At 34.1% G+C, this 25497-nt stretch overlaps 1 protein-coding gene across 1 annotated transcript in view; it reads left to right on the plus strand.

Annotated features, from left to right (window-relative positions):
- TBC1D22A (TBC1 domain family member 22A) overlaps nt 1-25497 on the plus strand; it is a 145807-nt gene that overhangs the window by 101179 nt on the left and 19131 nt on the right. Inside the window, exon 12 of the mRNA XM_010395583.2 lies at nt 12384-12479. Within this exon, the coding sequence (XP_010393885.1) occupies nt 12384-12479 (96 nt within the window). The remainder of the gene's footprint in view (nt 1-12383; nt 12480-25497) is intronic.

Consider the following 25497-nt stretch of genomic DNA (forward strand, 5'->3'; position numbering starts at 1 on the left):
CCTTCAAAGGCTAGCCAAGCTTTAGCGGGATAACATGAAAAATAAACAGCCCTTGGAATGCTCCTGATAGAGTCCTTGCTGTCTGAAAGTTATGTGGCAAATGCAGATTCTTGAAAGGTGGCCAGGATCCATCTTCAGTAGGTCATCACTAGTCCTCAGAGTTGTAAAACTTCTGGAATCAGTTAGTAGTTTGCCACCACTGTTTCTATCGCTGTGCCTGGATGCATGGCTCTGGGAGTCTCTTCAGTGTATAAATGTTCAGTATAACTTTGTGTGAACTGATCGCTCTGTTTCGCAGCTCATTTTGCACATTGCTTGTTTCGAGCATGTTTCTTCCAGCTACGTGCACTGTGCTGACTTCGTTTTGGCTGGAATGAGCTACAGATGTTTTCAGTGTGTGGTGAGTTTCATCTTTCCACAGAGCCACTCTGTAATAGCAGAGATTTTATACTAGTAAGTTTTTAATGCTACCCTGAAAAATGAGGTGTATAGAAAACGGTTCTGAAATGCTATTGGATGATCATCATAAAATCTCTGCATAGTTTTTTTTGTAAGGTATCTAATTGCATTAAATATGGTTTATTTTTTATTTTATTTTTCTATATCCTTTGCTATTTTGATATTGATTTAGGATGTTTGGGAATTAAGGAATCACAACATACAAAAAGTAACCATGGATGAGTAAGCTGTGTCAAAAATCTTGTAGCTATGTATCAAATGAAGTTGTATTTGCAGTTTACATTATTTGTGAGATATGAAAACATCAGCACTAACTTAAATTTATGCTCAAAAATACAGCTTTACATCCTTCTTTCCAGCATTTTGGAATATATATTAAACAGATGCTAAAGTCTAAAAGTTCAGAGTCTTCAGTCTTCATTGCTATAAGCAAAATAATGTGGGAAAAATCAGTTTAATTAATTTGGAAAATATTATAAATCTGAAGGACAGATACAGTTAACAATTACATTTTGATGCCACATCCTTTAATAAGTAAATGTATTATTTTAGTTCACACTTTGGGTAGATAATATTTTATTTGGTTTCTGTTGTAATTTTCTAGAGGCTGAGTTGTTACTGTGCAGCATATTTGTTTCTTTCACATTCATTTTGTTGATAAAATTCCTCTTGAAGCCTGGCAGCATAATTTTTTTATTATTTTTTTTGGTGCCAGTTACAACTTAGTAAGAGAGATTTAAAGAAAATTATATGTAATTTTTTTTCTTTTATAACAGTAGAAAACAGATCCAGTAAGAGTTATTTATAATCTCACTATGTATTCTTTTAAAGTCCTAAATAAAATAAGCAAGTAAAATGCTTCTGAAAATATGGAGAGATGCTTAGGAATCTAATGCAGTTTCCAGGTTGTTTCAGTGGGACTAGTATTGTATTTGGTCAATAGTTTTTGATAAAGGAATTCACAGAAGTACTATACTAGATGTTAACTATGAATTTCAGCTGAGGAGTCTGTGTTCAGTCAAAAAAATCAACAAGAAAGCTTTTCTTTGGATCAAAGCTGTCCTCCTATTTTGAGCTGCTTAAGGGTAGAGGTCGTGATTAGGGCACTCTTGTTTGCTTTGTCATCTGTTGGAAGTGTCTCAGGCTCCTGGTACTGAAGACTCAGTCCTGTAAATGTCAGCATGGATTAGTGGAGAGTTGCTCACAAAAGCTGATGGAAAGAGAACAGCAAGTCATGTTTATTGACAGCAATAACAGATTTGAGTAACTTAAACTTCACAGTCTGGTGATGTCATGTCAAACAGGAAAAACATGAAGCTGTGCAGGTTACCTCAGGCTGTCAGTATGGAAAAACCTGTTGTAGAGCAAGAGCTTTTTAAGCCCTTGTGCTGTATTTGTGATGGAGTAAGGATTTCCAGAAAAACCTCAATGCACTATTGATAGTATTAAAATGAATAAAGCTGCATGCAGGTGGTAGTATCTTAAAATCTGCCTCACTTTCTGCCACTTTTTTCTTCATTTACACCACTGCTGGATATTCTTGTACGAGCTTTTCTAAGAAAGTGGCTGCTGGGAAAGCCTTGATGGTTAGTGTCTGATACACCTGAGATGGAGAAAAGTACAAAAGTGCTACTGTTGTAATCATCTTGTAATTGCTCAGGGCTCTTCAGGGTCAACATAGAAATTTCGTTTTTCAGAGATAAGAATAGTAGCATCAGAGGTAACCTCCAGAGAACCTTGATAAAGCAGATTGCAACAACTCTATGGGTGCTGCCATTCCCACATGAGTCTTTTGCTTTATGCTGCTGTCTTCAGTCAGTGGTCTGGTGTGAAAACTTACTACTAAAGCAGACTTTGTCTTGATTGTTCTGCAGTTGATTGTCAACATCTTAAGAAGATTTAAATCAAAGATCTTACCTTGATTCAGTGTCCTGAAAGATATTTAAGTTCTGAGCAGGCTATGGCATCTATGGAGTCATTTAGCATCTTCAGAACTTTAGTGTTATTCACAGGAAATATTTTTGCTAAATCTAATAAAGGCAATCATATTTAGTGGATGTAGTCTCTCATTCTGATCAGAGTTCAGCAAAGCTGCACCTGATCATCACTATTAATTCTTTGTGTGCTAACCAGTTGGTAGATGGGAATAGAAGTGATCTGTAAAGTAGTTTTGGATTATCTTGGTGAGTCTTTTGTATTAACAAAAGAAGCAACTAGTCTTATTCATCCCAAAAAGATCAAGCTCCTGGTGATAGCTATCAAGTATTTAATGAATTTAATTAAAATTCGTGCATTATTAACATTTCCATCTGTGATATTGAGTGACTAGCAATTTTCAGATACTTGGAATGAGTAATGTTGGCTTTTCAGTTGCTTTTGACATCAGCCCTTTTATAAACCTGCAGTTTTGCACAATCACAACTATAGAGCCTCTGTGCTGGACGTAGCTGAAGAGCAGCTGAGTAATGTTCTCAGATGTTTTGCTTTTTCTTCTCTTTAATCAGACAAGATGTTGCTGCATTCAGCAACTGCCTACTTTAGTTTTGGTGGCATTATTAGCTTGTTTTAATAGAAGTTGAATGAAATGTGAAGTGTGCAGACCAAGGAATGTTGTAAGCAGTCATATAGTCACAAAAAGCTTGGTATAATTAAATCATCATCATGAAGCAAGACTGAACATTCAGGCAAATTGCCATCCCTAAGTAGAGACTGATTCAGATAGTGTTGCTCTGCAATGAAACAGTGTTTTCTTGAATAAGATTTTTGCAGGACAGCAAATGGAGAAAAATACCAGTCCCAGCTATTTCCTAGCCTCTAACAGGAATATCGGTGATCAGAAATTAAGGATTTTGTTGTTTGTTTCTTGTTTTGTAGAATATAATGTGGTTTAATGATGGGAAAAGGGGAAGCAGCCAGTGATGTGTCTTAAGTATATTGATAATGGTTGTGCTAGAAAGTTGCATGATGTTCTTGACTGTGTTATGACTTAACACTGTTGTGCCTAAACTTGTAAAGATTAGCATGGAAAACGGGGAAGGAAGGTATATCTCATGCTTATTACTAAATACTTTTGGTATTTGCACTTACCATCTTAGTCAACAAGACCACCTATTAGAAAACATGTGACTGAACATGTGACAAACTTGTTCATTCTCAGCTCTTAAGGTGTGTTCCTTGAAAGAAAAAAAAAGTTGTTGAAATAGTTTTCTTGAAAATTTATTGTTATTATTAAGAAGAAAATAGGTCTTTCCTAGAACACACAAGGTCGTGGTCAATCTAATAAGAAATCTTCATAAAACTTTTACATTACGTTGATGCAATCATTCCCCGATTTACAGAAGTAGGAATTTTAGGATTGTAGCGTTTTTATTCACTGAACAAGAGTTCAGCAATATCTTTGTTGGATTATTTAATATGCTTTGCTCAAATGACCTGTAATACTTTATTTAAGAGTGTTCATTGTAATCAAACTACCAACTTTGTCCAGAAAGGTGCATGAGAACCTTGCTATCTGGAAGTGACATATGTAGCCGAAAACATACTTCATACTTCTGCAGTGTGTCAGTAAGCACTTTCTTGTTATTTGATGAGAAGTTGGAATAAGCAACCATTATTTTTTAATACTGTTACTTATATTTTGCTTTAGTGTCTCAGTATAAATATGTGTTATATATGTGTAGAGGTATTCACACTATTTTTTTCAGTTGTGAAATGGTAGACTAGCACTTACTACTTTCTATAGGTCTGCCTTGAAGTATTAATTTGATGCATTTTATTAAAGCTAATAATATGATAAAGCTAAAGCCAATTAATTAAACAATGATACAACTATTATACAACTATTTCAGTATCTTTGAAATCCGAGGACTAAAAGCTCTAGTGATTGTCTTGAGCATGTATTTCAGTAGATTTGATAACCCATGAATATCTGCAGAAAAGGATATCATTGTTGTCTTTTTAATGAACTAACAATTTCATACAAAAAATTCAGCAGTACCACTGTTTAGAATAAAGGGATACATGTAAATGAGGCTAATGCTGAAATTATATTTAAACAATGCTGACAGTTCTTCTATTGTGCCCATTAATTAATTTCCCAGCATTGAGGTTCTCTGGGAATGAACTATAAAAATAATTAAAATAATACATGAGGTAAATAATTTTGAAATTCAAAAGGTGAAATAGGGAATTATTTTAGTAAATATTAGTCATACTGCTTGTTTGTGCTCATTTGCCTTTTAAAAGCAGGTTACTGAGGACGTGTGGTCTGGTTTTGGTTCACATGGTCTGCTGAAGTTCTCACAGGTGGAAAAGTTGCCATATTCTTTTTTAATCAATAGTGCTTGTCCCTATTTCAAATCAGTAGTTTTCTTAAAGCGGGTTGGCATTTATGTAAAGATATTTTGACTTGCAGCAAAGTACTTCAAAATTCAATCAGTTGCAGCATATATTTACTAATGATCTGTATTAAGTTTATGCTTTTTAAGTTAAATCATACTTTTAAGTAGAATTCTGTGAATAAGAGCAGTGTTGATTTTAGTGTGGCACAGCTTTGCTGTTTTTCCACCACATTTTTGGCCAACTAATTGGTGTCAAGTCATGACTTGAGATGGAATTTAAATGTTTAAGTACAAATTAAATTAGTGATTTCAGATAGAATGAGTGGGGTTTTAATTAGAAGAAAAGTTCAAAACAGATTTCTTTCCAGCCGGACAGTCATGTCTGAATAATTGAAGCCCAGTTTTAAGCCTAGCTTAAAATAAAATAAGTCTTTGCAATACATATTCTTTTAATCATTGAATGGTGAAGCAAAGATGAAATCCAAATTTTGGTATCTCAGATGTGCATGCCTTTGAAAATATTTTGTCTGGAGGTTTTTAGTCAAATCTGCCATGTAACCTATTAGAAAAGAAATAGCCTGCAGGTTTTAGAAGGTGTTTTCTGCAACTTCACCTATGCTGGGGAGGCAGCTAGTTGGTCACTTCCGGGTTTATCCTTATCTTTTCGCTCCTCAGACTTTCCATAACAACTTGGTACTTCCATAACTTCACATGTGCAAGAGGGATTTTAAGTTCAGGTGGGGGAATCTCAGCAAATTAAAGACGCAAAGTGAATTTTCTGGGAAATAGCTAGAGATTTAGACTTCCCAAGGGTGTGGGAGTTTCTGAAAAGGCTGTTGGTAGTGTTGTCTTCTCATACTGTCTTACAGCTTGTGTGATCTGTCTGCCTAAGCCTTTTCTGAGGAAAAGACTCAGGGCTAAGGTGTGTAGGGATGTATATGCTTCACCTTTATATGTATGAGAAACAGAAGTAATTGTATGCTTGTATTTCATGTTGTTAGAGGAAGTAAAGGACATAGTGATGTTCAGTGGTAATTACACAGAGATTCGCTACTTTGAGTCATTACACTGTGTCATGGTTTGGTAAGATAATTAGGAACCATATTAATGGCTCTAACCTAAATACTTTGGTTTTTTAATACATCAGTTATGGTGAATGAAAGAAAATATAGCTATAAGTAATCAACTGCTCTCTAAAACCTAAACAGTGTAAATTATCTATTGTTATTGATGTGGGCTTATAATGTAATGTGGCCCCTACTTGTTAATGCACTTAAAACCAACCTGGATGAGTTTCATTAGTTCTTGCTGCTGGTTCTCCTGTTCTCATCACTAAACAAATAACTTGCAGAAAGTAATTTTTTGTTTATACTAGAGAACCCACAAATATGTATATTAGATTGGGGTTTTATATACATCCCTCACTATTACTGTTACCTAAAATCACAGTGATTGATCCGTCACTGGCAGAATTCATGCTCATATTGCCACGTCCCTGTTTTTGCTATGTTCTATGTAGTAATAACTAGTAGGTCAAATGGAAGTTGTTTGCCTTTTCAAATTGTAGAAATTCAAAGAGGCACATTAAATAATAGGTTTTCCAGCAAGTACAAAGAACAGCTCATGGTCACTCTTCACAAGAGGCTTATTAACATGGAAAATTAGAGAAGAGAAATTCTATTTTCTGATAGTCTCACTATCCATAATGCTTCTGTATCTATCTAGGTTCTTTGCAAAGTAATATTAGAAATAAGTATTGCAAAGTGTTCTCCTTGTGTAGAGTTCAGCATCTTCTTGCATTTGTATCAAAGGCATTTTTCAAGAGAACTGCTCTACTCCACTTTCTTCTGTCAATATCCAATTCAGCAAGAAAGAGCTATAGGGGAGTTTCATAAGAAGCTCCATTCCTTTGCTAGGATCTAACAACACTGCTGTGTGCAAAGATAATAAACCACCATGCAAGAGGAGAAAAATAGCTATAAAGACGCCAACATTTCAGTGTTGGATGTGAAAGTGCTTCATTGAATGAGAATCCACTTGACATCCTAGTCATGACTGAACTCTTTAAAAACTTTGTGGTGAATTCTTTAAAAGAACCAAATGAGAAACATTGATTTTTGTTTTCCACCACAGTTTATTCTGGAAAAGCTAGGACAAAAAAGTAAAATACACACTTTGTTAGTTATTTTTTATTCTATTTGAATTGAGCATATTAGCATGTGAAGAGGGCAGTAATTTAAACTCCATTCCAAAAATACAAGGTCATGTGGAAATTTATATGAAAGATGCTTCATAAAACTAAATTATTAGTTGAAGAGTGGATAAATCAGGTAAATAGTAATTATAACTAGCATCCCTTTGTACTTGATATTGATTCACAGTCTTAACATGCATTTTGCATGCTATATGGAGCATTCCAACAGGGCAAGGTATTGATCCAAAAAAATTCCAGCAGTGGTCTGTGTTCTTTGTGGTTGGGATTTCACAGCAGAGGTATAATATATCACAAGTCATGTTTTAGGAATTGTTGCCAAGTTGTTGTTGACTTGATCAGAGAGGCCAATGACTAAACTGTTACGAAAACTGATCTACACCTAGTTTTCAGCATAAATTTGCCAAACCTAATAGAACATTGTATGATAAGTAATTTTTTTGAACATACCTAGCAGAAGTAGGAAATGTAAACAGAGTTCTTGTAACTTTTTCTTAAAAATAGCTCTTCCAGAAGGGATTTAGTGAGCTCTAAGAGCTGAGATATTTGCATAGTTTTTTGGCTGTGACAGATACTTCTAGCTTGATGTTACGACCTGGAAATGTTACTTTCCATTAAAGATTTTGAAATGCTATGAAATGTGTTTGGATCAGATTTTTTTTATGCAAAGATCAAACCTGCCCATACATTTTCTTGTTAACTGATGGATGTTTGCATTAGAAACAGCTACTTGTAGGCCTTAGCTATAAGTTAGGTTTTATGTTTGTTTGTTTTTTTAAAGCATAAAAGATCCAGCTTCGTTGCTGAGTTTATGGTGAGATTGGATTCAGCTTAGACAAGTGCTCTTGGTCACTTACTGCTTTCAGGATCATTGTCTTGGGAATAGTTGTAGTGAAGCAAAAACAATGATAGAAGACAATCCAAAATGTGCAAACTCAGCAAAAGTGTTTTTAATAGCTATTTTTGCATATAACTATAAGAAAACTTTTTAACATGTATGATGAATAAAATTTAAATTTTTTAGCACCATTTAATAATCGAAATTTCATTATGTAACTGACTGGAATACTGACAAGTGGGAGAAGGTTATTGATCCAACATGAGCTGGTAGGCTGCTGTGTATAATCAAAACAGTTGCAGTCTGCAAAGTATTCCAGTATTTTTTAGAATGACAAGGTTAAGGTGACTTCAATTCAGTGTTCTCTAAACTTGATTGTTAATATTCTTTCACCATGACTATATATGTTATTTTAAGAAAGTGTTGAGATGATTTTTGTAGGGGGAAATCACACCTCACAAAGCTTAAGAGCCTGTGAACACATGTACCAGGTTGATGTAGAATACTGAGATTGCTGAAAACAGTGAAGAGGACTCTTCACTAAAGGTTATTAAAGAAGAAACACAGCTGTGGAATTCAAGGGAATGCCCTTGTATGAATAATAACTGCCTGAAAGATAGAAAACAAATGTTAAGAACAAGCAGGCAAGTTTCAAAATTAAAGGCAATAACATGTAATTCTTTTGCAATTTGTCATGAGGCTTAAGGGCTTTCTGCTGAAGAGATAAAAAAGGCGTACGGGAACAACAGAGACAGCAAAGTCTGCTGACAACACCATGTTACTAAGGGTAGTAACGGTGAGAGGTGTACAGCAGAGTCATAGGACTTCATGTTGCTCTTAACAGCATAAATAACAGGTGAAATTTTGTGTGGACAAATATAAAGAGATATTGTGTGTTTGGACCAATCCTAGCTTTACTAGCTTTACTACTTTACTATGGGCTTCTAGGTAGCTTCCTATAGTCAACCACAAGAGAAAAACACGAGCTCAGTAGCAGTCAAGGATAGAAAAAGAAAAAAAAACCAACAAGATTAGGAATTATTGGGAAAGGAAAGGAGAACAAAATATCAATATCCACTATGAGAGTTATATTCTTTCTGCTACTTACATGGTGTATACCGCTCAGACCCCCGCACTGTAACAAGACCCTACCTATTTCAAAATCAGAAAACTACAGGAAAGGGTGCTTAAGAAGGCTGAGCAAAGGTGGTGGAACTGGTACATTATGAACAGTGGAATAGACAAAATAATTCTAGTCTGCAAGAGAGAAGGAAATATGAATGGATTGAAGAAAGCGAACAGGAAGTGATTCATACTCTTTCAGTGCAATAGCTGAACTATTGTGCGTGAACCTAGCAGGTGTTGGGTTTAAACCAGACATGCTATATAGCATGCACTTGTGTTTTGGAATTCTTTGTTCCAGGACTTGGTAGTTTACCAAAAAGCTTACAGTTGCAAAAAGATTTAGGAAGTTAAGTGAAGACAAATCCATTAACACCTATTAAATGGACATATTCTACAGCTTCTCTTAGGACATCTCTGAGCATGAAACCTTTGAAACTTGGAGTATTCTGGGGACATACTGCTGTATCTTGCACTCCTATACTCAGTCATCTGCTGTTGGTCATTCCTGGTGAAAGGCTAGTTACTGTGATGGACCTCGCTGGTGTGATCTTGCTGTGTTTCCTCTCAGACTAGAATTCTTGAGTCTGTTTTGACGGTGGATTGAGTCTGTGCCTAGGAAGTTGAAGCTCCTGGCTGATCAAAAATGAAAACCTTGGAAGAGCAGCCAACATATTCCACTTTCCATGATGTTCCTGTGCTGGTTTCTTTCTCTTTTTCTGCCATAGACTGCTTGGATATTTTGGCAAAAATTATTTAAATCTCTTTTCACCTAAGCTATCTGCTCTTTGTAATGTGGTAGAAATGGAGTTTCCTAAAGTTGCTGTATTCATGTGTAATCATTGAGTGTTTGGAAGTTCTTGTGTCTGAGCTATTATTTGAATGTGAAATGTGGATTAATACCTAAGCCTGAAAAAATGTCATAGCTTTAATTATTCTGAGTACTTAAACAATAATCTTGTACTGTATTTATTAACAAATAAAATAGCATGAGGTATTACACTCCCTAAATGTTGAAGTATCCAGGGTGGGAGGCAGCTTAGACTAATCATTGACAAGACAATAATCAGTCTCGTCATACAACAAAATTAGCATTCTTTTGGTGGTCATCTAATTCAAGAAGTTTGGGGAGTGCAGTTCAAAGAATGCCTTTAATTTCAGCTACAGAGGAGATCCAGCATTTGCAGGGCAATGAGATATTTGTGATGTTAACAATCTAAATGATTGTTATTGATAATGACAGATGGTTCTTAGATAATGTGCTTCGAGTCGTCTGTAATATGTTCAGACTAAGTCTTCTGGAAGGTTGTACATCTGCCTTTAGATTTTTTGCTAAAATATTTAAATCAAGGTCATTGTTTATACTTGATTTTAAATAGCTTTTAGCTGGTAGCCTGTATTTCTGTACATTTAGAGATCAAACTGTTTATAACTTCAAAAGCTGCAAATGGAAAAGTATAATAGGTATCAGGTGTTAGAAAAGGCAATTATGCATTAGCTGTTTTACTCAATTTCTAAAACTGTCTAAAACTATCCATTGGAAATACTTTGTACCTAGACTTATCTCTGAAGCATGATGAATTTTTAAATCTGTAGGGGATATGCATTTTTTCTCTAATGAATTGCATTTTTAAACCTATTTCGTTTCATTTAAAAGCACTGAAGAAACTTGTATGGGTAAAAAAAAAAGTTAAACAGAAAAATTACAAGATGAAGTAGAGGTTCTTATACATGTCCAGATAATTTTTCTGCAGTTCCTTAAACATATTTCCAAAATTAGCTAATTCTTATTTTCTGTTCCAAGTACACTTTTAGACTTAAAAGCTTCCCTCCAAATAATTGGCATTATCTGTTTTCTGGAATCTTACTGATTTGGTGGACCATATGGTCTGTAGTTTCTGTAGCTGTTAACAAGGTGTTTTACAAACCTCTTGTAGCACACTCTGCTCTTTTATCAGTCAAGGATAGAGGAGAAGGAAAAACAGTAGTAGGAGAATATTTTTCCTTGCTCACTTGTTATAGCTGGCAAGTTTATTTATTGCACAAATTTTATATACCATGTTGTTCTAGGTTAATTAGCAATAAAATAGGTATTTTATCATGTTATTCTTTATGTAAGAAGTTGTTTCAGTTCACTGTACTTGAGCAGAACACTGTATTTTTCTAAAGAGTAAACTTCAGTTTTGAAATGACCAGCAGAGAATATGAAAAAACTTGCTATATTTTTAAAGCACGATAATTAGATCTTGTAAATTATATAGATATCACCATTAAAATATATCTCCATTTGCCAGATTGTATAGTTTAATTTTATAATTATTATTTTTAAATTCTATTTTAATGAGATTTTACATAGCATTAATTCACAGTCATAACATTGATAATTTAGTATCATAATTCTTTTTTCAGTTCTCAGTGGTATAGAAAATAAAATATAAGATTAATTTGGTACTATGAAAAAACTTAATGTTGTCTTTTAAAGGCAGCATCACAAAATTTTCTAAACTCTTACGTATACTTATAAAACACTAATTTCTAGGGGGAGTTTTATAAAGTGATACAATCGGATGACTCGAACCAGAACAGAAAGCTGCAGATCTGAATACAAAACTGAGCTTTAAATGTTTCATCTTACAAGTAGATTTTTTTCCTGTAGTGAAAACATCTAATTCAGTTCTATATAATCCAAGTTACTTATTTTTACAATGCTTAATAATTTCCTATAGCAAAATTTATACTTCAAAAGCTACTGCTAGTAATAGAATTGACTCTTAATAAAGGAGATGAAGTGTTGGGGTTCCCCCCCCCGCCATGTGGTCCTGGGAGAGGGGCCCTGGGGTAGAGGCAGGGCCTATGGGGTTTCCCTACTCCTTGGTCAGCCCCGTTCCCCATTGGTTGTTTTGTGTTCCCCTGCCCAGGAAGGACCCTCTGGTCCCGTGATTGCCTCAGTTCTTGGGCAGGTCACCAACCAGGCGGTTGGAAAAATAAACATCTCTGAAAATATCTACCGAGAATCGGTCGGTATATTCATTTCCACGGGCCTTGTTGTCTGATACACGTGTTGCAAGAATCCCCACTGCAACAATGAAGCATATGTTCATGCCACAATGTTGAGCTGGGCAGTACAGTATTTCATACCAGAAATAAGCTAATGGATAACACCACAAATGGAAAGCACATCAGTAAAGAATGAATTTAAATATGAGAAATGGATGCTGCCTCATCTCTGTCCCCGTTACAGATAATAGCAATGAATAGGTTTGGCATAGATGAAATGCAAGCGTGTTTGTGATACAAAGAGCTGACATTTGTAGTTAGAAGTAAATGTCGTAAAAATACACTTGGGGCATATGGTGATCAAAAGTATTATTATTGGTGTATTGAAAGGATGATCTATTTTTATTTTTTCTAGTCTGAACCAGAGGGGTTTTCTCACTTCCACTTGTACGTCTGTGCTGCCTTCCTTGTCAGGTGGAGGAAAGAGATCCTGGAAGAGAAAGATTTTCAAGTAAGTGAAGGGGATATTTTTCAAGCACAGGGTGGCATTTCTTAGATTTACCTTCCTAACATTACTTGAGGATGAATTTAAGACAAAATAGGAGCAGCAAGACTGACAATACCTTACTTACTTAGAGTTGTTCCAAAATGGTTAGATCTGAAGTGATGCAGTAGGAGATGTGTTTTCTTTGTCCACTTTGGGAAAAAAAAAAATGCTGTTTTAAGTGAGGCAGACTTTGAGAAGATGATTTCTGGAGATTTTGTTACCTTGGGATTTTGCAGAGATTTTCTGAAAAGCTAACTGGATTTTTTTAATCTTAAATGCATCACTGAAGTATTTATTTATAATTTCTCATCCATGTAACATTCTCTAACAAGGTCATGGTTATTCTTTCAAAAAAGCTGGGTAAGCAGTCTCTTAAAATAAGTAGCCTGTTTTTCATTCAGAAGTAAAAAGACCTCAGGCCCCTACATTTCAAAACCTAACATTTTTTCAGCAAAGAGCATATCAGGAAGTTGTTTGTAAGAAGACTTGAATATGGTAGATAGGCAAATCATTTGCATACATCTGTAGAAGTCCAGTTATTTTTGTAAACTGATGACAGTTCACTTTCATAGAAATATTTATATTGAGTTTTACCCTGTGATACCCATTCAGTGCCTAAAAGGCTTTAAAGTTTTGTTTGAAGGCTGAATGTGAATAGCCTGTGCTGCAAAACCCCCACCATTGCCTACCCCGGGGAAATGGCCCATTACCAGCTTATTTTCTCTCCATCTGACTGAACTCTGTGCCCCTGTACAAATGAACCGTTGTGCCAATTTGTGTATCACTTCAATCTATTTTATCTTTCGTCATGAAAGGATTTATTCAGAGCTGTCATTGCCTGTCTTTGCAGTAAGTAAATCCCTAAGGGCACAACATAACAGCTTTAATTTTTACTACCTGCTAACACTGTCAGATTTTCTCATTTTATGGTACTTTGTCAAAATCAACTCTGATGTTGGTATCCATACCTCTTGATTACAACTGTTCACTGTTAATCCTCCCTATTAAATTTTTCATGTTGATTTCCTGCACCAAAGAGCATAATTTTCCCCTCTCTACCAAATCTATTACAACTATGTTTTAAATAAATAATCCCAGAGTATATACTATGAAGATTGGTTTTGTTCTCCTTACACACATTCAGATTTGTTTACTTATTTAATAATTAAGATATTTCTTTATGGTTTAATTTCTTTATAGGCCATGTAAACTAGACTATAAAGTACAAAAATCAGGAATACACTGGAATGCATTTATCACACTGCTTTAGTTTGCTTACAACATAGAAATGCAATTGGTAATTTTGAGGATCTGTAGATCCATGCTGGTTTTATCACCATCATATGTTATCACTAAAAGGCTTGGCCTTCTTTATTGTCTAACATGACCTTTTCAAATAGCTAAACTAAAGTGTTATCAATTCTCTAAATGATACTTCTGTCCCACAGGCAAGAATAATATCCGTTATTCTTCCACTTTGTTAATAATAGCTGTAGATCATTGCCTAGTCTTCAAAGTAATAAGCACTTAAACTACATTGGAAAATTGGGAAGTTCAGTATATGCTGTTTGGAGTACTCTGATTGCATTGAATTCACATTATTGAGAAGTCATAGCTGTAGTACATTTTGTACAGAAGTTTTTTGTTCCATAAACTGTATCAAGGATCACAGGCATTCAAGTCATTTCTCTTGCACATAACGTGTGTTGTATTTGTTTTTTTGCATATGACAGGAATAAGGGAAGTCTTCCCTAATTGTCAGTGAGAGGGCCTGGTTCCTTGCTGCTAGCTATGAAAACTCCTGCTCTTCTTTTACATGTCTGGTTGACCTCCTTCAATAGAATTAAAACCTCACAGGAAACTTAAGTCAGGATAATTTCCCAAGAACATCAGGTGTGGCAATGTGCCAGATGAGACATTGAGCAGGTTTTGAATGAAAGATCAATTTTAAAGGGTATGAAGGGAATTAAATTTTGATGAGGGAAGAGTGGAAGAAATAAATGTGTCAGCTCAGGCCTCCAGATTTTCAAATGTTCATATATATATATTATATGTATATATTATAGATGTACATATGTATATATTATAGATATGCATGTATATGCCTTAACAGGTGTATATATAGACTTGGAACACAGACATACAAAGCTGTGTTGATGCTCTGCCATATTTTTCATGTTTCAAATAGCATAATAAAATAATTTTTTCATTGTAAGACAGTAATTGAGTCATGATGGTAGTTGTCTTCTTTTGAATCACGTGAACAAGTTATTGCACTCACTGCCATTTATTTGATTAACAAAATATCGGTGTAAACCTCCTGTGAAACATGAGATTTGCAGGTTAATGTAAGTTTTACCAAAGACAAATGAGGAGAAAGGCAATGCTTTACATGTAAATCTCAAGGAATTTATGTTATTTGTAGAAGTTGTCCCATGTTTTGTGCCTTATGAAAACTGGGACCTCATGACTTTTCAGAGAATATTCCACGCCACTTCTCCATTCCATGTCCTTATAGATTGTTGCCTGACTACTGTAACATACACTGGAGAACAGTGAACAGCTATTTCAAACTCCAGTGTCCCAAGAAAAAGCATCTAATTTTAGGTAGATGGGAAGAGGGAGAAATGTGGGAAATGTCAAATGGTTTTATTTTCCTAGGATCTTATAGTTGCTTACATTTTGTCCTGTTTAATCAGTAATCTTTCTAGTAAGCTTTAATCCGGTTTTGAAATTTGCTACTTAATGCAATGAGCTGTGTGATGCAATGATATGTAATGAGGGCAAAAATTATTACATTCAGCACTTTTCAAATTCCCCAGAGTCACTTTTTGATAGCAGTGAAATTAAACTGACATATTTTCAGGGAGATGTTTTAAATATTTAATGCCCATGTATAATACAAAGATTAATATTATGGAAAAGAATGAGGGTTTTTAAAGTTAGAGCTTGTTATTCTCTCTTCTCACTTCTAATGAGTTCTCTTTATCTAGATTGGGTGCCCTACAAACCGAGGTACAGAGAGGTAGTTTGGATAGCTCTGTTACTCTACTCATAGTTCAGATTAGCAGTTAATATGTCGTGTGGGGGAGGAGGGAACATAATGGCTAGACAGTAAAAGGCAGAAATTTTAATCCTGGCTCAGATTTTCCCTTGTAACCAGTATGATGTTTTATAGAATCAAACAGGTCATTCTTGATTTCTGACATTTCTGTTGATGGTATAAATATTCTACGTTAATTGAATGGTTCCATACTAGTGTCAGACAAAAAAAAAAAGAAAAAAAGTTTCATATAAATAAAAATATTTTTTTTAATGTGATAAAGTAGGTTTGTGAGTGCAAAATGTGAAATTAATTTAGCTTCTACTATCTAAGCTTAAGTAATTAAACATGCAACTAATGAAAACCTTTCTACTCATCAGCATGTCTCAGACTTTGACTTGCTGTAATTCATTTTCCTAACTACAGTCATAATTCCAAAATTCTCCTGAATTCTTGAGAGGTGTGAATGGCTGATGCTGTTAAGTGCTAAAATATTCATGTATGATTTTGAACATATTTGGAATTAAAATATTGATAGAAAATATGGCTACTGAGTTTACTGTGGGAATGTACAAGATATCTGAAAGACTTTTACAGAAACAAGACTTCAGGGACTAGATTCAACTGTTGAACTGAATATAAACTAATGGTAATTATTATTAAGTTAGCAAATTAGTCCAAATTTATACTTTAGGGAAGTTATCATTTTGTTGACACAGCTGAGCTACAAAAATATATTCAGTATGTTGTGGTAAGGAATTTGTCTTGCAGAGCTTTTCTTATTAATGATTTTAAGTATAGGCTTTTCTCTTTGTCTAACAGACATTTTCACCCCTGCTGTCACCAACTCACATATTTATTACTGCATTTTCCTTTTCTTTGTCTTTGACAAATGCATTTTTGCTCCAATTATATTCACCCAGACTGCAAAGAAGCTGTAAAGATCATTTTTCAGTCCATCATTTTTTCTTGCTTTCTTGCTCTGCATTTCCCTTAGCTCCCTTTCTTTTAGAGCACACCAAGGAAAACTTAGACATTTTGTCTTTTGAGGCCTTTAATGTACTAATACTGACACCTTTCATGGCATCTCAGATTCAGCACTGAGATGCTGACTCCATTCTATCAGCTTATGATAACAGCTTCATCACCCACTTGAGCTCGCATAAAAGTAGCTATGCTATCTCCCACTCTGCCACCTTACTTAAATGGAGCACCTAATGCAGATATTCTACTTTTTTTCTAAGTCCTTATGTTAAGTTCTGTTTTTTTGGAATACCCATAATAGATCTGACAGGTAGGCTTGAGTCTGTTAATAGCACTTAAAGTCACATTGATGAGTTTTGTGTTGCTTCTTTTCGCTTTTCTGTGAACTTATTGTCTCCTGTTTAATACTTGAGCCATAAAATCTGCAGGATAGCAACTGTGCTTTATTCTTATTTATATAATATTTTAAATAATTATTATTTCATTATTATTTTATATAAATATCATAAGTAATTCTTACGGACCTGTTTACCAAAATGAATGCATGCACAATTGTATATCTTATTAAAATTTAGAAAAATGCTGAATAACAAGATTCTTAGAAGATAAATTCAATTCATACTCCTGTCCATATAAGTAACAGGCTTTAGTTTAAAAAGTTTGATGTTGCTATCTTTCCTAGAAATTATCTACTCTAGAAACATGTCAGATATCAGAAATGTAATTTCATACTATCTTTTTACACTCAGTAATAGAGATTTCATTAATCTTTTGTGATCTTTACATAGTTTATGATGTAAATTTTCAATTTTTATTTTTTCTGCCTGAAAGTATAGGAGTGCTCACTTCATATTATATGTGGTATAACTAATAAATAAATTTAATTTAGCTTCTCGGTACATATTGTGCTAAAAGTTTAGTTTCCATTGCTCCTGCAGTAAAAATAAATGTTTTTCAATTAAAGAAAAAATTAAAATTTTATGTTTCTGAAAGGATTAGTTTTTTGAACAGAGGAGTGTTTTCCCTCCTTCTCTGTAATCTCTATGAGGAGATGATTTTGCAGTTGTGGACCCTGTGCCCTCATTCTTCTGTGAATGGAAGCTAACAGGGTCTTTTCTGTGGATGTACCAAAACCTGTTAAGAATTAAGAACATGGAAGTCTTTCTAACTGTAAAGAGCCTGTGATTTTATTCCCTGCTGAGAGCACTTTTGGGAGATGTTCAATATATTGTCATGTGTTTCAAGAAACTGGAAGCTCTGCTGTTTTAGACTTTGAAAATCAGAGCTGGCAACCTAACATGAGATCCTTAAATCTCTGAGTACTGGTAGCAGACAGCTGGGATTCAACACTCTTGAATCATTTATGTTCAGAAGAACCAATTTACAATGATAAAATTACTGACTTTATTTTTGCATGCAGAGCTTAATGAACAGAGAATGATGTGAGTGGCAAATTTTAACTGCTCTGTTAACAACCTCACTCAACTTACTTGAAAGCTTCTGCATATTTTGATTGTCATCTTGACTTGGTCTCCACATGTGAGTGTGTTGTAAATTAAACATAACAATGCAAAGATGTTTTAACATGCAGTCTTAGAAGTACAGGTTTTGGCCCACAAAAATTATTATTGCAAAATTTTAATATTGAACCGAAATATAACAGACTGTATGTCATCCTTCTTTTAATGATGGTACTTGTGTTGTTCCTGGAGGAGGACTTGCCCTCTGTCTGGAAAGTTACTGGAAGATTCTGACTAGTTTATATGGTACACTAAAAATGGCTTAAAAAGCATGAAAAAGGAAATAAAAATTGTAACACTACTCTTACTTATGTCTTTCAGTATGGCTTTCTGTTTTCTTTTGGTGATAACTGTATGCCTATTTTTCCTATGTTATACATTGTTTTTCCCCAAAGCTTGGCTTCAGATGTGCAAAGCTGAGAATGAAAATAATTTTTAAAAAAGCAACAAACAAACTAATCCCACTTTTGATTTACATTTTATATAGCTAGCAATGTGCATATTTTTTATTCCTAAATTCACCTCTTTTTCCTTCTTTTGCTGGAGTTTATAGGCCTTAAGAGTCTATAGGAATAATGTATTCCTCATGCCTGGCATGTTAAAAATAATATTTAATATACTTCTAATAATAAGATAAATTTTTTAATATCTGAATTTGAAATCTGCTCCTGTTTCTATTGCCCTCCTTCCATCTAGCTCTTTCCCAGAAGTCATCCTTCTTCCTCAAGATATTTGGAACAGTTGCACATAGTAAAATTGCAAGCTATAGTACAATGATATTGAATTGCAAGTCGCTTAAATATATGTATTTGCTACTGAAACTCAGAAGTTACTCTGTTATATGATCTACTCTAATATTATCAGATAAATCACAAGAGTCAGTGAGAGGAAGCCCTGCTCTTTCCAAAGCAATTGAGCAAGAACAGAAGTCCTTGAACACCTGATTACTGCAGCCATGGCTTACCTTGGGAAATCTGTCTGGATTTTCTTTGTACTGAAATAGGTTGGTCAAAACAGGAAGAAGTTTTCAAAATCTTTGCTGGAGGAGACCAATTCTACAGGGCCAGCATACTGTATCAGTAGAAATTTTATTTGGAATGCATCATGAAAAGTAGAAAACAGAAACCTCGCTGATAAGAAACAGGACAAGGATCTTCAACTTTTGATATTGATATAAGTGGAATAAATGTGTTTTTTAATTTTTTAAAGATCTTAATATTTTATTAATATTTCTAACTATAATCTTTGTTATGTGTGTTGAGATTTAGTAACTTGATTTTTACCCTCACCTGTTTAAATGTAATTCCAAGGCATGTGGCTTTTACAAAGTCATTTATTTCTCAGGAGTTTAACAAATCTGAAAGTCAAGGTACTGGGACATAGTAACAAGTGCTTTCTTCTCCAGCACAGCAGTTGAGAGCATCTAAAAGGGAATGAGGTACTTTAATGTAAAAGCTGCAGTGGCTCTTTCTACAGAAAATGTGTAAGATGCAAGAAAAGTACAAAGAATTGTTTTGCGGTGATGACCAGTTACTTTTTCTTGCAAGTAGATGGGGAGTATGCTTGAAGAGCAAAGGTCTTAAGAATTTATGTCTCTCACCAGAACAGTTTGGAGACATTTTTTGAATCATTGTGCACAAGAGTCTGTTTGTAATACTTTCACATTTACTGAAGATTTAAAAAAAAAAAAAAAAATTCAGACAGGGATTTAGTAATTTATAATCCTGAATAATCTGTTTTTTTCTTCCATGCAAATGTTCATGCCATTTGAAAAATTGCATTTCAGCAGGTTTTTTTCTACAGTTAGTTTCAAACTAAGTTGTTATTTGAATAGTTTGCTTTTCTGATAGTCAAGGAATGTGTTGCAATTTTAGATGATGCATCAAATTAAAAAGTTCAAATGGAAGCATTGAAAGTGCAGATTTGTGCTTGGATTTCATGTGCAACATACTGCAATTCATTCACTTATAACCCTTCTTTCATACAGAACAAAATGTTTAACAATAGATTTAGTGTATTTGACAACTGAGTTCATTATACCATATGTTAGTAGGACAGGGTTCTTATTCTGATGTTTCTCTGTGTTCTTCAAAAAAACACAAAGCAACTATATGACAAAGTGAGCAGTTATTTCTATTTTCTAAATCAATTATGTGTGATATTAGCTAATGTCTTCCTTATTTTTCAAATATTAATATTTTAAGTAACAAAGAAAGATGTTAACCAGATGCATAGTTCAGTACAAATATATAGGAAGGTATGATTCATGTTCCAGAGACCAGTTAGATTGAAAATGTGTTACATTATATGCTTTGGCTTAAGGTTTAGTGAAATAAAGTGAATCCTGTGACTCAGGTCTAAATTAGAAATAAAGTCACTTTAAATTACATTTGTAGTCAGGGAAAATATGTGTGAATCAGTCACTTCTGATCTCACGCTATCCTCTGCAAATATTTATTTCATTGTATTATTTACGAAGCAATATGGCATTGACAGAAATTAGAATTCATCTGTTAAATCCTACATTTAATGGTCTGAATATTAAATACTCTATGAAGACTTCCTTGAAGATGTGAATGTCTCTTTGCAAGCCCAGATGTTGCTTCCTGTGCTGATGTTACCAGAGATGTTGCCAGTAAGGAGGAGTGATGGAAGTTCTGAAGCATCCAGGAGCAAATCCAGTGGAGACTGCTTAATAAAGGGAAAGAGATATTGAACATAATTCCTCTAAAACTTGTTGTTGTGTGGAGAAATACTGTAGGACATAGTATTTATACAATTCATAGTGGTTGGAAGATCCCCTTACATTCTGAATGTTTTAATGGAAAAGGTATCTGTTTCTTTAGCACACATTCCTTCTTCAGACAGAGTTACTTGACTCTTCAGAGACTCCTGAGCCCTTGCCTTTGTGTGCACCTCTATTCTTATTGTTTGAATTTAAAGAATTTAGTGTTACAGATTTGAATACAATTTGGGTTTTTTTTTGGTGGGAAACACATCCTTGTGGTTGTAATAGGAAAATAACTTTAACTCTTGTTTAGTAATGGATCTTATCTTTTACTGTCACTGAGTGAGCTCTAGAATTAATTTTTATTTTACTTCATAGTTATTCTGTAAAATCATACTATGTGTTCTGTATATTCTTGCCAATAATTGATTTAATGTATTTTGTTGATTGGGTTTAAACCTTTTCATTACTACCCATGTTGCATAGTGACTAATTAGCAGAGCGACCTAAAAAAGAGTATTACCAAGATATCACTTGGTCCTTGACTATCTGCCAGTCTCTTCATTATCAGAATTTCTTGGAGAAGGAAATATAAAGGCTTAAAAAAAAAAAAGACGTGGGACTTTCCTGGATGTAGAACTTCAGACATTATTCCAGTAACAATTGCAATTGTATAATAATTTTTCCCACAAAAACAAATTTCTGTCTTGAACTCTGGGTACCGTAAAGGCTCTAGGATCCTAACTCTTTAATCTTGTAAAGCTGACTACCTAGTGTTGCATATCTGCAAAGTTCTGCAGTTTACCAAAATCTTTATTTCATTTTACTCCCTGAACATTGCATATTTTGAATGTGATTAGATTAATCCCATTTACCTTATAGTGTAATCGGTCAGCTTTTCCTCTCTTCCCCAGGAGTTAATTCTCAAATTTTTAATGGGAATTGCTTAGTGAAATTTGTGCTAGATTAAGTGCTTTTTTCTCTATTGTTTTTGTTAATGTTGTTTTTTTAATTGCAGGAAAATATTTAATATAGCTTTATGTTCCCTATGTGATTATTTTTCTTGAAGGTTGTCCTTGCAGAATTAACTGCCACCTAATAAATAGGCCCAGATGTGGCAACAAAAATGAATAGCAAATGCAGCTTTTGGAGTGAATGAGACTGGCTTGGACTGAATGTAGCATAATCATTGCTATTTTAAAGGAGGTTTCTTTATGAACAGTGTTACAGAAACTAGTTTTTGGATCCAAATATTCTGATGGGGTCATAAAGCATTTATGCATAAGATATTTAATGATGGATAACAACTTTTTCCTGAGCTGAAGGGCAGTACTTGGAGTTTCACACTTGCTTGCCTGCATTAAAAATATGAAGAAAATATATATCAGGTGAAATTAATTCTAGTGATAAAGAACCATTACAAGTTTCATATATAGTCACACAGAACCCTCTTCCAATGATTATCAAAACATACAGCCATGTTTTACTAAATGAAAGATTTAGCTGTTAATTACACGAGAACAGCTTATTTACATTGAGACTCTAACAAGAGTTTTAATTTTCTTTGATCCAAAGAGTCTTTATTTAGCTGTATGTGTTCTTTGTATCTTCAGGAATACTGTGGTTTGGATTTTTCTACTGTGGATTTTAGTGTGCAAGTACTTGAACAGTACTTGGACATTGCAAGATCAGAAAATGATTTTACAATGCTGTTTATAATGTGGGTTGTGTATTTTATTGTTGGTTGGGTTTTTTTTAAACACACCTGTAAATATAGTTCTTACAACTGATGGTACCCATATGGTTTTTATGTTTCTTCACATTATCAGAATATTGCTCAGGGTGAAGATAGGGTTTTATAGAAAAAAAAAAACCAAACCCAAAAAAACTGCCCCAAACCCCAGTACCATTTTTTTCTGTCATACAGGGGAACCACAGTTTTGCTGTATTCAACTGCAGAAGATAGAGGATGAAAAGCTGTAGCAAATCTATAGTGTTCAGAAAGACAAACATCATTAATGCTCCTAATGTGCAAAGACCGCAATGAATTCAAATTTATGAAACTGTTATCCTAGAATTTATAAATCTGTAGGTTAAAATGAAGTTGGTAGGAAACTTTTTTTCTCCTCCAGCTCTTTAAAAGACAATTATATATGAGGAGGTAAAAACACCTGTTTAGGGACAGTGGACTCTTGACAGTCTCCAACAGATCTGGTCTTTTTTCACTAAGTTTATATAAATAATTTTTGCTAAACCTTTATGGCTTTGGCACAATTTTCTAATAACTTTTAAGTTAAGTAGTTGTGATTACATCTAAAAATCACATTATGTATGTCATAATTGGAACAATTCTATTTTGCTTATTCTAGAAAAAAGAATAAGGTTAAAAGTATTCACATAGAATGCAACAGGTGATGAATATTGCTGGGCTAATAAGCCTTTGGGAAGGATGCAAGAATACAGATTGATTTTTGTTCTCTTATCTATAAAGTAGTTTCTTGATAACCTTCCAGGTCTTTGGATGGCTTTAAGTGAACCAGAATAACAATTTGATTTTGGCTTCAGTTGAGTTATTTGACAAACTGAACTCACCATTTTTAGTAAATGCTGCTGTTGAAGAGTCAAATTGATCACAGAGCAGAAAAAAAACCAGGCATAGCATTTTGAATACTTTGAGTAGGATCTCAGGGATCCAGAGGCACGCTGCTGCTACATAAATACAATCTTACCTCTTTTCAAAGCATATTCACTTGGGCACTTTGAGAATCAATAGAATATAAGTTCAGTGAATAGGCTTCAAAACAAAAAATATTTTGCAAATATGCAGAGCAATTCAAATACAATTTGCAGAGCATTTTACCAAGATGCAAAGGTTTTAGTCCTTCTGTTTTATAGTTAAGATTTACACATATCATTGTTAATACTGCAGAAAATCAGATGGAAAAGCTGAGCTGAGGTTTTTGCATCCATATTCTGGTATCATCTATGCTTTTTTAAAGTGCTGTTTCATTCTGGACACGCTGTTCTGAGCCGATCTTAAGTAAGTAATAAAACTTGATAAGGCCTTCTACGAATAGAAAATAAAATTAACACCAGAAATTTTCAGTCTGGCAATACCTCAAAGGTATTGAATCTCCCTTACTGTTAAAAAAACCCCAAGCAAACAAAGAAAGACACCCCAACAAACCCAGCCAAAACCATCCAAACCAGAAAAGGCTGTCTATGCTCTCTGATAAAAACCCCACAACTCTGCTTTTTAATGGATTCATTTATATTCATTCCAACTATGATTTGTACATTGGAACAGCACATAATGTGTAGCTTTCCATGATGTTTGAATTTTCACCTGACAGAATAGTACACTTCTTGGCACAGGAAGGGATTTTTGATTCGTCTGAATTCCATGGGATGTTCTTGTCAGTCTAGATTTCATTTTTGCTACATTACAGTCATGCTGTATCTTGAGTGGTTTCATCATAATTACTTCTTTCTCAGAGGAAACATTGAGTTCATCTTAATTGCAGAATTATCATATGTAAACTTCAGTAAAGTTGCCTGTCTTAACAATTTGAGCCTTAGGATAAAAATATCTACATAATAATGGACATTTGCTGTAGAAAAGCAATGTCAGACTGTCAGTGTGTCAAAAAATTATACTGAAGCTAATTCAGCTAAAATTGCTGTGGTGAATATCAACAGAATTGAGAAAGTTGACCAAAACAAAATGGCTAATGCTAGAAACATGAAATTGGAAGGTGGTTTAACGTTTACTTTATATCATGCCCATTTCTACAGTCTTAATGGGGAGAGAATTAGAAGCAGAATAAATATAGATTTTACTTACAGAAGGATGAAAATATCTAAAAATATGTTAAGTAATAAAATGAATGTCACAAAATTGAAAAAATATCCCAGTTTATTTCAGAGCAACCAAAGTCCAGGTATTCAGTGAAAGAAACTCAGTATCTAAAATGATACTCCAATGGAATGATTGAACTAATTTGAAGATGTGATCAAAATTAGAACTTAAAAGGTGAATTTTTACTTGGAGGTTGCTGTGACCAATACACAATATTTCTTTAGTGCTTTCCAAATCTGGCTTTTCGGATAAAATCTTGTCAGTAAGCCAGGGGCTTTTTTTGCTGTTCGGGTTCCCAGGAATTTTATTCAAATTATTTGGTTATAGTTGGCAGATAGAATTGCTGAAGGTGTGCTATAAGAAACCCTGGAAAAATCCAAACCACAGTATTCCTGAAGATACAAAGAACACATACAGCTAAATAAAGACTCTTTGGATCAAAGAAAAAGAAAAACTCATGTTACAGTCTCAATGTAAATAAGCTGTTCTCATGTAATTAACAGCTAAATCTTTCATTTAGTAAAACATGGCTGTATGTTTTGATAATCATTGGAAGAGGGTTCTGTGTGACTATATATGAAACTTGTAATGGTTCTTTATAACTTGAATTAATTTCACCTGATACTTAGACTATATATTTTAATGCAGGCAACTGTTGTTTCCTCTTGACATGAAGTTCATCATCTGCTCTGGCTCTGACCATAATGAAGTCTCCCATCATAAAGTAGCATGATAACAGCATAAATATAATGTAGTAACAGCAGGATTTAACTGCGTGAATCAGCAGTGGACTGTTGTGGCTTTCCAAATCTGTCCTGCAACTTTGCTATCTCAACACAATGTTAAAA

The sequence above is a fragment of the Corvus cornix genome, chromosome 1A (genome assembly GCF_000738735.6).
Source record: "Corvus cornix cornix isolate S_Up_H32 chromosome 1A, ASM73873v5, whole genome shotgun sequence".
In the NCBI taxonomy this organism is placed as follows: Eukaryota; Metazoa; Chordata; class Aves; order Passeriformes; family Corvidae; genus Corvus; species Corvus cornix.